Raw genomic sequence first — 15,378 nt, 5'->3', positions numbered from 1 at the left:
TGTACATATCAGTGGTGGGATTCAAATAATTTACCAACCAGTTCTCTGCCCTAATGACCAGCTAGGTAGACGGGGCTTGGTGGTCATGTGATCATGTGGACATGCCAAGTCAATGTCACACAGGTCGATGGGCACTTCACCTTAGTTGTTACAATGGTAATAAGGGTTAACCGGAGAGGCAGTTTCTGTAAGCAGGGCAATAAAGATTAGGCTAGAAACAACAACAGAATGTTTCCTTCCTGCCTTCCTTACAGGATTAGCCCTCTAAAGTGGGAAAAACCAAAATATTTCTTCCAACAACCGGTTCTTAGAAAGTTACCAACCAGTTCTCCCGAATAGGTGCGAACTGGCTGAATCCCACCACTGGTACATATCCTTCTGGCCTTCTGTAAGGGCCTGAAGACCTGGTTCTGCCAATTGGCCTGGAGTCTTAATGGGGATGCATCATTTTGGAGGTGGCTATCAGATTAAGAGAAGTTCTCCCCTCCCCTCTTCCATTTTCATTATTTCATTAAATTATTGCTATTATTATTATATACTTGATTCGTTAAGCATGAAACTCAGCCAACCGAACATTCAAAAATGCATTACAAATACCAGTGACTGGTGCTAATGGTTGATATGGTTTGCTACCAGTGTCCTAGGTATCAATCAAGTACCTTCTTAAAATATAAGATGTTCTGAGTAGTGCAGTTTTTTGCAGTTCCGCTGATTTTACTGCAGGAAGCTGCAATTTGTTGCTGTATCTTGTAAAATTCTTGGACATGGTGCCAAGTGCCCCGATGACAATGGGTATCACTGTTACATGCTTCATCCATAGCCGTGTAGTTTCGATGGCCAGGTCGCGATATTTCATTATTTTTTCTAGTTCTTTTTCTTCGACTCTGGCATCTCCAGGAACAGCGATGTTGTTATTGTTGTTGTTGTTATTAATTATTTTAATGTTTACTGGCTTTTAATGTTTGCAAGGAGCCCAGAGTCACCTGTAGACTATATGGACGGCACACAACAAACAAACACCGCCCCATTTCTGTTCCTTACCACCACCACTCATCAATAAGAAAGTGGAAACACAGCAAAATGGGATTTAGGGAGAAAAACAATAAATAAAAGAAAGCCATATGAAGTGGCCTAAGGAAGCAGCAATAAGATCCATTTTTAATTTATTTCACCTTTAGCTATGAAAGAGGGAAAAAAACAGAAGCTGTGAGAAAACAAAGAGTGGAGGCAATGATGGTATGAGGATTTCCCAGAATTTTGTTAAGGATCCATTCATTTCTAGAACTGCGACTCTCCCTTAGGCACTCTTCTTGAGGCCTATTAAATATCTAAAATGTAAGTGGCTGCTGTGTATATCTCTACATCTATCTAGAGATTCCATGAAACTCCTGTATTCACTCCATCAGAAATCTGAGTAAAGCAGCACATATGGCATTGCATATCTTGACAATATCTTTCTTTATCTGAGATTTCTTCAAAATTACTTCCTTTTGTCTTGGCTGCCAACCTAATAATAATAATAATCCAACAATATAAAGGACTGAAACTGCTTGGTGTAGCAGAATAATAGCAAGAAAAGTCAGAACAAAACTAGAGCAGAATCTTCATATTGAAAAATAACAAGATTTTGCTAAATCTATCTGCATTCAAGTATCACATAAGCAGGATTCGGAGGAAAGCTTAGGAAATGCATTATATATATAAAAGGTGTCAGACAGAATCAACTATATTTACATATGCATCAATAATCATGATCAGTTGGTACTGCTAGCACTACTACTATGACTGAGATTTGTAGAATCTTGAGAAAAAGAAAACTATTCAATGTTTCAGACAATCAGGAGCAGCCTTCAGCATAAAGTATATCATTCTGTCACATCGTTTCACATTACAAAGGGTTGACAAAGATGTTCATATCCTTATCTAGCTATGGAATACTTTCATATGGTTCTTGAGTGGTACATCTCTCTTTGGCTAAATGCATAAAATGACGCATGATATAGAAGATAAGCATAATCTTCCCCATTTCTGAAATGACACAAATCCTTTGCATTTGATGACTTTATATGTCAGCCAGATGAAATACACATTAATATAATACTAGAGATAGAAATAACTTTGGGAACTTTTTAGGAGTAGTTTGAGGTATATTATTTGAGGTATACAATTACTGTATATACTCAAGTATAAGCCTAGTTTTTCAGCCCACTTTTTGAGCTGAAAAAAGCCGCCTCGGCTTATACTCGAGTCAGTGAAAAATTTGCCCGAAATGGAGGAGAAAAAGGGGCGGGGCCATGCTGCTGGGTGACGCTCGTGAATGGCCCAGCGCCCCTGAGTTTCCCCTCCCTCTGTGTCAGTTTGCCGCGCAGCGTGCACCGCACCATCCCCCCTCCTCACGTTCTAATGTAATGCAGGGCTGTCTTACGATTCCCCTTCCTCCCCCTCCTGCCGCTCTGCAACGATGTCCCACCTCCTCCTTGTTATGGCAAGCAGCCACATAGCGATGTCCCACCTCCTCTGGTACAGTGATCCAATGATAGGAATCACTGTGCCGTGTGTCATAGGAGGCGGGACATCATCATCACAGCAGGACATCAGCATCATGAGGTGAGTGAAGTATTTCATTGAATACACCAGTATTGTGTGATAATAATTTGTTATGCAGAGCAAATTTTTACAATGGCTACTGTATATTTAATGGGCACAGGCAGGCTGTATATGTTATTCAATGGGCAATGGCATTATTGGTATCTATTTTTATTTTTGAAATTTATCGGTAGCTGCTGCATTTCCCACCCTAGGCTTATACTCGAGTCAATAACTTTTCCAGTTTTTTGTGGTAAAATTAGGTGCCTCGGCTTATATTCGGGTCGGCCTATACTCGAGTATATACGGTATTACAAAAAGTTTGAGGTATATTATTACAATAACTAATTAGTAGCAGGTAGTATTAGCAAAAAAAAACCTCTGAATAATTAATTTAAGGTGTTAAGTCTTGAGGTGGGTTGAAAATAGTTCAAGAATTGGGAATTTGGAGTAAAGATTGATTTGAAGAACGATGGTTAATGATAATACTATATATAAAACAACCCAGAACTAACTGATTTTACCAAATTATTCAAAACTCTTTGCTTAAATGAGGCAAAACTGATTAGAGTAAGCCATTATTGAAAAAATAGTTTCTGTTTCTCCAGTCAGTGCTTGGTGAATTCTTGATACAACCTTATCTGTGATGATATCAAATAACTTTCAGCATTCAATCCATCCCATTTTCCAATCTTCCCTTTTCAACATCTTTGAAAAACTGAAAGCAATGGGATGACTAGAAGTGAAAGCTACATAAATGGGATGACTGAATGAATAATGAATGAATGAATAAATGATTGAATGAATAAAACAATGATGAAAACCTGAAAAAATATGTGGTGATTGGGATTGCCTCAAGAAGCAAAACGAATGTACTTTTCTCTTTTGTGTTTTAAAACTTATTAGTATTAGACCGCAGCTTAGCATTAAGTATTCTAAATTAAGTCTTCTAAAAACATTAACTTAGCATTTGACATGGCTAAGGCACTTTGAATGAGGTTTGCATCCAGCTTTCAGCACACTAGGGGTGAAATGCTACCGGTTCGTACTGAACTGGTAGTAACATGCTACCTGTTCACCTGAACCAGTAGTAAAAAAATGTTACCATTTTGGGCGAACTGGTTTTTCTAATGATCAGCTGTGACACATGATTTATATTAGCTAGAAAGCAGGATTTCCTATTTGCTTACCTTTGCAGGCGTGCTCTGCATTGCTACCGAACCGGTAGTCAAGGTAAGTGGATTTCACCCCTGCAGCACACCAAAAAGGTTTGTAGATAGGTCAATTTATTTCAGCTGCATTCTTACAGCTGGAGCTAGGCTAAAATGAAGTTTGAGGATCATGGAAACATATGAAGTCAAACCTGATGGTTTATTTTTCATTATCTTTATCATATTTTGAATTGGAAACACTGATTAAAGATCAATTAATGAATTAATGGAGTCTAAGTGAATAAATGTGGTTAAATTCATTATGTGAATAAATGTAATTAAATGTGCAGATACAAAACCTCAATCTGACCCTTGGATGATTAGTTAATTAATAAATCAATGTAATTAAACTTGCATAATAGAAAAAACTCAATAAACTCTTGGGAAAAATAAAAAAAATGTTAGATATACGTGCATATCACACAAAGGCCTTTTGGAGTAGGTAAGCATACTCAGTTTTATGGAATAAATTAAGTATTTAAACAGGAAGGCCCTCTTTTATAAGTTAATTTAGATTCTTTATTACAATAACAATACAATAACAAAGGAGATAAAACAAAGGATTGTCAAAACTCAGCCATTTATAATTACAATTTGTTCTTTTGTATCAATCAATTAATGTTTTTGTCAGTTAATCAATTACATTTACATTAATTAAAGTTTTAAAGTGAATATGATTGTTATTAAAATGATCTTAAAAATGTAGGAGGTTAAAAAATCAAAATAAATAAAGTGGTTGATTGCAGAAGCTCTTTTGTGTTCAGAAGATATATTTCTAATTTAGGATGTTCAGTTTTTCCCACTTATCATAGTTCTTTATAAATAATGGAAATCAGCTTTTAAAAGCTGACTGGATGACTTCCCTCAGACTATTCATCTCACAGTGTTGTTATTATGGGGAAAATAAGAGGCAGGAGTATCAGATATGTTTTCTGCCTTGAGTTGAATATATACTCTATACTCTATACTGCATATACATATATACAATATTTTCACACTTATGACCACTGTAGCATCTCCATGGTCCCATGAACAAAATTCAGATCTTGGCAACTGATTCATATTTATGACGGTTGCAGTGACCTGGAGTTATATGATCATGTGATCAACTTTTGCAACCTTCTGACAAGCAAAGTCAATAGGGAAGCCTAATTCCCTTAACAACTAATTACTAATTTAACATAAAACAAAGGTTAGCCAGCTACTTTCATGGCTAAGGTGGGACTAGAACTCACAGTATTTTGGTTTCTAGACTGGGGCCTTAACCATTGGCTAGTTTGTCTGAACGGGTGTAGAATCAATTAGTAGGTGTGTGTAGATTATTATTATTGTATTACGGTGAGTGATAGAGTTAGTTAACTGCTACAACATAGAAAGTTGTTCATTATATTATTATTCTTTTCCCACCTTTTTGCTTCAAGTAGATTATAGAAGTTGGGTATGGGAATCATGGAAGATGAATATGATATGGGAATATGTATCTCCATGGTGACATGGGCCAGGAGGAGGCCGTGGGCTTCACATTGTAGGAAAAGGAAAATCTTTAGATTGACAGAATTCTCCACTTCAAACCACACATCTGGATGATAAGCTTGTTGAGTGCCATAGCCTCAGTTTGTGGTTGGTTAAGATTAACATGTAAAGGAATAAGAATAGGCCTTTTCCGTGATATAATATGGATGAAGAAGAGCCGAGGTGGCGCAGTGGTTAAATGCAGCACTGCAGGCTACTGCTAGATCAGCAGTTCAGCGGTTCAAATCTCACCGGCTCAGGGTTGACTCAGCCTTCCATCCTTCCGAGGTGGGTAAAATGAGGACCCAGATTGTTGGGGGCAATATGCTGACTCTCTGTAAACCGCTTAGAGAGGGCTGAAAGCCCTATGAAGCGGTATATAAGTCTACTGCTATTGCTATTTCTATGAGCATTCATTATGTCTATTTGCACACTGCTTAGAGTATCTCTTTGAGAGAGATGGATGGTTTCTGAATGTAATAAGTAAGTAAGTAAATAAATACATTTCAGATCTGGCTTGCATTTCAAAGACCTGACTTGGCTAAGACATAGATGTGCCATGCTTGAAATTTGTACTTCAGGGTTTATAGACATTCCAATGGCTCTGATGCTACAGTCAGGAGCAGATATGTCAAAGACTATCTGAGATCTTAGCTGGAATCAAAATGTGATAAATGATAATTAATTCAGAGGTGAGTTGCTACCAGTTCGGGTGAACTGGTAGTGGAAATTGGCACTTGCTCGCCGAACTGGTAGGTTTGGCATGCTGGACATGCCCCCAAACCGGTTGCCCGGTTGCAATTGGCAGTGCCAGCTTGGTTTTTAATCATTTTTTAATGTTCTGCGCATTCGCATAACAATTTACTCTCAACTGCGTACAGCAAACCAGCAGCAATGCTGGCAGAAACCCACCCCTGAATTAATTAATGAATACAATGATGGAAGGAAAACTATCTATGCTGTATGCCTGTGAAAGTAAGAAAAAGGAGAAGGATGTAGCATCTGAATGAAGGTGGAGTTCTTGAATACAAGCAGGGAAATCAACATATAAGTGTTTAATTATGAATAAAAAAGCTGAAATATACGTCAGTATGTAATATTGATGTGATCTAAGTTGTGGTGGTGCATATGAAAGTAGGATTCCGGAGATTGGTAACAGGTGCCAGTTATCCCTTTCTCTATATTGTCTTGAATATTTTAAAAATATATAAGACAGGAAGCAAACTCTGAAAGGGATTGATTTGCATATAACAGAAAGTATTGCAGCAACAGTGGGGAAATGAAGAAAGTTGGAAATGATAAAAGAAATGTTTTAGACCAAATCCTATTATTTCAAAAAATGTTTAACTTAATCAGGTCATTTATACTCTGTTTCAAACCACTTCAATCAGATAGGTTAACTACCGATGTTATACTAAAGTTGGAAAACATGATAGAAGAAGACTATTTCCCAGCATCTGAAGAGGCAATCTCATCACCAAAGAATGCATATTGAATAGAAATTACTAACCTTGGAGATATATCACATCCTTGTTGCATAAAAGCTCCCAAGGAGAACCACAGGCTATTAAATATTCCAAATTCATTGGTCTGGTCATTAGCTGGGTGGTCACGGCCTTCCTCAACCTCCTCATTGTGCCATTCATAAGGGCTGAAGCGGCTAACCAGAAAGAGGACAACACTGACACCAATGTAGGCAAAAACTATGCACATCCAGATCTCATAAGCTAAAGGATCCAGGAAGGAAAATACCCCGGGTTTGGATTTTTGAGGCTTTTTAATCATGATAGATATGCCCAGGCTCATAAAAGGTTTGGAAAAGTCTATAACTTCTTCTCGCACTAGAGTTATAGTTAATGGTGCAACAGCCACATCAGCTCTCTGAAAAGAAAGGAAGGTCTGTATTAGAACATTCTCAAGATCTGCAAAATACTATATTAAGAATACATGAAGTTTTTGATAGCAAGGTGTGCGTTGGGGAAGTAGCACAGCATCAGAGGTGGGTTCCTACCAGTTCACACCTATTCAGTAGAACCGGTTCGTCAAATCTACCGAACCGGTTAGAAGAGGTTCCACCAGTAGACCCGGAAAGCAGGCCACACCTACAGAAGAGGTTCCAAAAATTTTTGAAACCCACCACTGGTCCTTGGATATGATTATTCTACACTATCAAGCTCATATTTATAAAACTCAGTGCCTCTGTGAAAGGTAAGGATGACTACTGCGTTTGTGGTACAATTAGAATATTGCATGTGTTGAAGTTGTCTTTTAAAAAACAAGTTTACATCATATTCTTATGCATGCCAGTGCTGTGTGTCAGGTAATTTAAGGTGGTCCTGACAAGTGTCGTCGGCATCTTCATATCCGATCACATGGGTGGCAAGCCACTCCCATCCAGTCACATGGGTGGCAAGCCACTTCCACAAAGGAGGCCACCCCCACAGAGTAGGTTCGAACAATTTTTGAAACCCACCACTGCACAGCATTATACATATTTAAGATACTACAATGTTACTGGGGTGGGGGATTTGCTAAGAAGTTTGTCTTTTATGTATATAAACCATTTGAAATCTTGAAAATACAATTTACAGTTTTTTGATATCTCAGTTTGATTTATTTTGCATTCTTCCTTTCATTCGCTGCCTTATAGACATGCATGAATTTATATTACTTTATAAATGCAAAACAAGTACCATCCAATTGTGGTTTCATTATTTCCTTTTCTGTAAACAATTGTTATTTATTGCATCTTATTAAAAATGTTGATATGATCCTTTAATTGATGTCCCAGTACAGGATCTATGATATTTCAATTCCTTAATATCTATTCCTGCCCTCTTAAAAACAAAAAAGGAGGAGGTTAGGAGATTAGAAAGGTTCTAGTAGAGTGACATCTATCCATTTATTTTAAGATGGAGATATAGTTAACTGTAAATTGCTGAACTCAAATGACTTGCTGTCATCTATATAGTATCATTCACAATGTTTAAAGCAGTTTTTCATATTTTTCTTGCTATTCTTTAAAGAATAATCTCAAGTAGCAGCAGCAATTGAATGCAAATGGGCCCCCAGTGTTGAACTATAATAACAATACCTTTGAAGATGCTCTGGCATCATCAGCTTTTATAATACAATAATAATATTGTATAATCACTGATTCAGAACTAGAAACTTACTCCATAGACTAGCTCTCCAACCATGCCATTCCACATTTTACTTTCAGAATCTCGAGCACCGTATTTTCCATCAGCAACAATCTGCAAGCTGTAGTTGTAGCCAACGTGTTTTGCAATTTCAGCAGCTAATTCTACACAATATCCCTCATATCTCAGATTTCCTTCTAATGGCTCGCTGCTCTTCTTTTGCATCACATATGGAGATTCCTGAGAGAAACAGAGGAAGTTACATGATCAATGTTTCAATGTTTGGGCAATGAAAACTGTTTTGCATAATGTTAAAATCTTGTATTTGATGTGAAGTGCAAGTGAAATGTTTCCACTGCTGAAGTGCTCTAGGAATACTGCCAGGATACACTCAACATTAATCAGCTCCCTTTTAATTTTAAGTATTAGCCCATTTGTGCACTTTGGGGTGATGGAAATAAAATTATGACCTTCTTTTATATCCTAATCTTGAGCTTGATATTTTCTTGACATTGAAACTCTCAAATTCCCAATCTCTTCTTGTAGAACTTACTGCAGTTCCCAGTCCTACAATGAGTTTTAATTTATTGGAATCCTTAAATATCCTTAAATATGTCCCAAAGATGCTTTTTTTCCCAAGAGGCAACTTTTTTCCAATTGTCTCTTGAAAAAAGTACCTTTGGAACAACCATGACCTGGGTGACTGAGACTCTCCATAGATATAAATGGTGGCATACACATCTCAGTACTTGTCATTCAAGCTGATGAGCAAAAGGTAGGGTAGCCTAATTATAAGCCATGATGCTCAGTCTTTATGTAGCAGAAGAAAAGGAAATATATCATTTGTGTCAGCCTGCAGGCAGGCAAATGAGCATATCCTTTTAGGTCCCATGAGAGATTGACATTATACCTTCCCCAGTTAAAATGCTCATGCACCCTTTTTATTTTCCTCTTAAAATTGGAGAGAAGATTTTGACATCACATGGAAGGTAGTACAGAGAATTGCTCCATGAGGATCTGTGATTCTACAGGAACATATATGAATGACAAGCCAGAATTATGCTGAAAGCTTCTATCTTAAGATTTGCTGGTCAACCTGTCATTTTTCTATAGAGGGAAACAAAAGATAGGAAGCTTTGGAATACCAAGACAGTGTAGATAAGACAAGAATAGAATATTATTTCTAGAAATGGAGAAAGAGTCTTTTAGAGTCTTCCTATTTAAAATAAAATTTTAAAATGGCCGGTTCATTTATTTAGTCAATATACAAAATGGAAGTAAATGAGCAGGTAAATAATAAATAGTTTCAAGGAAAGTATATGAAATTTAGACTGTGACTAAGCACATTGATGGTTCTGTTTAAAAACATTATTATGGCAAAAGAAGTATGTTCTCAGTAGGATTTATGAACAGCTTAAGGAGGGAGAGACAGCCGCTGTCTGGAGCTCCATCAGTACCGCCTTTACCAATACCGCCATCAATGAATTCCATAAAGAAGATTCCATGGGTGCACTAGCATGCAAAAGCAATTGATTTACAAAGCTCAGCCATATTATTACTTTAATAATTCTCACTTGAACAAATAGTCCAATTCTCTCAATAAGCATAAGAAACAGCAAAGCAAAATAAAATTAAATATTAATTAATCAAACAGTTTAGCAGGCTTTGGAAAATTATTCCAAGACTAAGCAATTCATAAGTATATTTATTTGTTAATGGATAAGAGTTAAAAGCTTTATCAAAACTAGACACATTTCAGATAATATTGAGCTAGTGGAAAATTTGATTGATTTAAACAAAAAGAAAGTCAACATTGCAATTTTTAATACATTGTGTGTGTGTGGTGTGTGTGTCTGTCTGTCTGTCTGTCTGTCTGTCTGTGTGCCTTCAAGTCAGTGTTGACTCCTAGGGTTTGCCTGGACAAATCCCTGCAGTTTTCTTGGCAAGATTTCTTGGAAATGGTTTTCCATTGCTTTATTGCTGAAAGTGACTTTATGCCTAAGGCAGGACTAGAACTCACAGTCTCCTGGTTTCTAGCTGGTGCCTTAATCACTACACTAAATTAGTTCTCGTGCATCTTAGCTCCAGGTGAATTGCTTATAGAAAACTATAAATGAGTTCACAGCCTTCATGAAACTCTCAATAAAGTGATGATAAATGGCATTTTTAAAACATTTAAATCCTCTAAATTACTGGAAAGAGATCTCCACTTTTCCTTTGGATCTTTGTTTATAACTCCTAGCTTGTGTTCATAGACAAATTATGCTCTCTGTGATTTTTGTATAATTAATTAGAATATCAATTGGTATTCTCTGCTGATGATATTTTATTGTTTATCTCTGAATCTTGTACAGTAATTTAATTCTAGCTTTGCTGAATTTGATTAATGCCTTCGCTGAAATTGCAGGATATTCTATTAACCAATGTAAATTGGAAATGATCTCTGTAAATAAAATTTTGTTTATACATGCATTAAGTGATTATCATTTTTATATAGGTACTGAATTATCAATTATTTAGATATTCTTACTCCAAACAACATTTCTCAAACTGTAACACTAAATACAAGTAAGACATATAAAGAAGCTTCTCTGTTCTTTAGTAGATGGGAGTTATTAAAATTAAACTTTTAGGCTAGAAAATGAACAGAATTCTCAACATTTTCTTTTTTTGCATGGATCCTTATCTGGAAAACATTTTCAAAAACTCAGTATGCTGTTCTATAAATTTCTATGAGGTGAGGTGCTTCAATTCTGAAGATACCTTTGAAAAAGATGCAACTATCAGTTAAAGATGAAAGTTTGGAATTTTCCCAATTTTGAATAATACATTATGCATACCTTTTGATTAATATTAGTACTTTACTTAGTGTATAGTTATCATCTGTATGTTTTGTAATGAGTAACATCTTTAGTTAATTGAACTATTTTGGATTCAAAACAATTTAGTTAATTGAACTGTTTAGGATTCAAAATATAATATTTGCTGTATTTTCTATTTATATATTTATATGATCACACTTTGCTTGCACAAGCAGGAAGCTAAAGGCTCCAGCCTGAAGATGGCGAGTGGGACCTCATTGAAACGTCACCAAGATACTCTCAATCTTACATGGGAAAAGACCCGAATACACCAAGACCTGCATATACATACATACATACATACATACATACATAATACATACATACATACATACATACATACATACATACTATATTTGTTTTTGTAGATTTTCACAGGTGTAGGTATGCTGGTCTTGTTGTATTTGGGTCTTTTCCCAAGTAAGATTGCGATTGTCTTGGCAACGTTTTGATGAGGTTTCACTCGCCCTCCTCAGGCTGGTCATCCTCAGACGAAAACACCAGCCTGAGGATGGCGAGTGAGACCTCGCCAAAACGTTGCCAAGACAATCTCAATCTTATATGGGAAAAGACCCAAATACAACAAGATCAGCAGAAACAGTTTATTATTTTTGAATGCCTACGGTATATTCTTTTGAATTATATGATGACAACATGGATATAGCAAGATATTGATTGGGCAACAGAAATGGAGTCTCTATGCCCCGATTACCACCAGCCCAAGATATCTTTAACTTGCTTCTTATAATTATAAGTGAAAAGTAACTTTTAGGTATTTGAAGTCTACAGATATTTTTAATCATTCATTTATGATAATTTGCATGCCTTTTTATTAAACAAACTCCTTTTGTTTTAGAGTAGATGGCCAGGTTTTCTTAATATGTCTTAATATTAAGCACTTGGAGATTACACCTTAAACTTATAAAAAGAATAATTGCATCATCAGCATATAAAAGATGAAGGACAAATTTATCTCCTAGCATTGAAGGAAAAATATTTTCAGGAATACTCTGGATTATACAATTAATGGAGAAATTGAAAAGCAGTTTTAACGTGCTTCTACATGGAAAATCTATGAAAAGAGGCATTTCTTATTTTCACCCTAAAATATAAATACCTGACATATTTGTAGATACAAAATGTCATTCAGGGAAGTCATGGAACTTTTTCAGAAAATAATAACCTAATTTATATGTTAACCTCCAAATCTAACTGAAACAGAAGTTCGAGGTCCAGCTTTAATCACATCACATTTTTTTTCCAGCCTCAGGAATCACAACAGCTGCTGTGAAAAATATCCATAGCCATCTTATCCAAATGTCGTATTACTCAAATATGTGAATATTTGCATACAGTTGAATTTCTATCCAATCATGTATAAAACATCTGTTTATGAATGTTTATGAGGAATCCCAGATAATTACAGAATAATAGCATGATAGATGATCAAGCTTTTTTTCCAAGCTTTTAAGGCTGACTACATTTCATTTTACTTCTGTTCTGTCAGATGTTTATCCGGCTTCTTGAAAATGTTGAATTGGGGAATTTATTATTACAAATTAAATTTGTTCTCTAAGTTTAGAGACTTTTTAGATATAAAAAATATACTTTTATTTCTCCATGTCAACGCTGTAGTGTCTTCTCAGGGTCAGTTCTCCTCATTAAAAATAAGCGAGTAAGGCAGTAAAAAGAAAAGAAAAAATAAAGATATCAAACATGGTAATGAAGCACATAATGTTGAGAAAAGATGCAGTTTTTACAGTGTCTATTTTTTTAAGCAGCTTATTATTGCAATTTGTTTATTTATTAGCTCTATGGCCTGCTTTTTGTCTCAGGAGTTTGATGGGGAAGCTTTCTCATTATTCCCATAAGTGTCACGAGAGAAATTGGATTCAAAGCCATCAAGTAATTTTCTTGAAAAGTTGGACTCGAATTTAGGATTCCTCAATTCTAGTCCAACCTCTTAAACAGTAAATCACTTTGACTTCCACACTGGCTAGGGAATTCTGAGAATGAAGTCCCACATCTTTAAGCTGCCAAGGTTGAGAAACACTGTACTGAATTGATATCTGGTGAACTATTCAGTTTCATTACCATCATATAAAGCTTGATAATGTCAACTATTGCTTTGCTTTAAATATTTTGCTTCTGAAATTGTACACAATTCTAAATGAAAGAAAAGACAAAATTAGGATGGAATTTACTGAGATAAAGGTCTCAGCAGTAGAATACTTACAAGAATAGTTGTGACAATATAGGTCCTGTTCTGCAGAGTTGTTGTTTCATTTGCTGGCTGATCTGTGATGGTTGGAACAAATTTTTCATCTTCGTTCCAATATCCAATCTAGAAATAATCAACAGAATATTGTACGTCTTTGGCAAAACTCAATGTTCTATACACTATTTGTGAGAAAACCTTGATGTAAATGTAGTACAAATAAATCCCCCATTTTTCAAATACTGAAATTTATTTACATTTCAAAATTTGTCCAGACATATTGAAGACAAAGGGAAAGTGCAAGACGTTAATTACTTTACATATGTATTTAGGTGCATATCGTTAGATTAATGAAGCATATATGAAACTTTTATATTAATATTTTTGAGATAGATCTGATATTCCTATTTTTCACCGTCGCCTTTTGTGTATCGGCATGCACAAATTGTCCTTAAATGTTAAACTTTCATGACTCTGTATAATTTTAAATCAGAGATTAGATGAGTTTTACTGGCAATAGGAAATCATCTGGGAATTAATCTATTGCTAATACCTGTATGAAAAGTTCTGATTTGCATTTTTTGACTAATGTATCAGAAGCTATCACATTTCAATTTTCTGGATGTGAAGTCACAGTTCTTAACAGATTAATACATTTACTTTTTAAAATGCTTTGAGAGAAAATGTATTTAAATTCATATTAAATATTAAAATAATATTGACAGGTGAATTTTGGATTTACAGAATTAAAATATACCACAAGGACAAATAGGACGTAATTATCAATTTAAAAAGCAAATAAAGATGGGCTTTAAAGTCTTAAAATCCATTCCGTTCTATTGTTTGGTTTTTCATTCCAGAATCTTTTCCTAATAGTGGTATTACCAGAATAGTGGATGAAGTTGAGGAGGGATTACTTACTTTAAAAATGTTGATAGAGGCTCAGACATTTTTTCAACTTTATTTAATCTCAGGAAAGACTTATTTGCTTACAGAAGCACCCTTCACAAAGTATGTTAATCTCTGATTGCAATAATAAAATTTGATTGATTTGATTTGACTCTTCACAAAGCAGTTTTTTCTCTCAACTAAATTTCCTGATACTTCATGATACATGATTTCAGGAAGTGTTTAGAGAGGAATAGAAACCAATCTGTGAAGAATCTGCATATTATGCTTTCTAAAGTTGAAGAGATCCCAAATTTATTCCTACAGAAATTCATGAAAAAAAAGTTTCAAATCCTATACTACAAAAATAAGTGCCAGAGATAAATCCATTTTATGCCTTATTTACACAAATGTTTAGCTCATGATGAAAGAGGCATCAGGGAATCAATGTTTTCAGAACAAGTTCCATTCCCAAGCTAACCAGCTTTACCTTTCTGATCCCATCATGTTTCATTTCAATAACATGAAGGGTGTATTAGTTCGATGTCCTTTCTCGTTAACTGGACAGTTCCTGTGAGTCCTTCAAAGCGCACCTATAAAAAGAGGAGGAGGAGGTGGTAAAAGATGACAATTGTTACAAAATTTTCGTATCTCTTTCCAAACCTCTTAAATCAGATCAAATGATATATTTATGGATCAATACGTATCAAGATTTTTCTTCAGGTGTCTTCTTTTCAAGTCGTCTGCACTGAGGAACAACCTCATTTGGGTGCAGGTAATTTCAACTTTCCAGCTCAGACCTTTTTGTCAGATTCCAAAACCCAGGAAAGATACATTGGGATTCTTCTAAGCAGATGACTTTATGGTTCCTCACCTAAAGACAGATATCTTGCCAAACTAAAGCGACTACTTGCACCATATAAAACATATACTCTGGGAACTATTAGGAGGAGCTGTCT

The 15,378-nt window shown here is 35.4% G+C and overlaps 1 protein-coding gene across 1 annotated transcript in view; it reads right to left on the bottom strand.

Annotated features, from left to right (window-relative positions):
* GRIA1 (glutamate ionotropic receptor AMPA type subunit 1) overlaps positions 1–15,378 on the bottom strand; it is a 112,944-nt gene that overhangs the window by 53,645 nt on the left and 43,921 nt on the right. Inside the window, 6 exon segments of the mRNA XM_032211041.1 lie at positions 6,820–7,190; positions 8,486–8,692; positions 13,550–13,657; positions 14,910–14,956; positions 14,959–14,979; positions 14,982–15,012. Coding sequence (XP_032066932.1) covers positions 6,820–7,190; positions 8,486–8,692; positions 13,550–13,657; positions 14,910–14,956; positions 14,959–14,979; positions 14,982–15,012 — 785 coding nt within the window.

The sequence above is a fragment of the Thamnophis elegans genome, chromosome 2, assembly GCF_009769535.1.
Source record: "Thamnophis elegans isolate rThaEle1 chromosome 2, rThaEle1.pri, whole genome shotgun sequence".
NCBI lineage: Eukaryota > Metazoa > Chordata > Lepidosauria > Squamata > Colubridae > Thamnophis > Thamnophis elegans.
The sequence above is the reverse complement of the archived record's forward strand: the minus strand, read 5'-3'. Positions and strand labels throughout refer to the sequence as shown.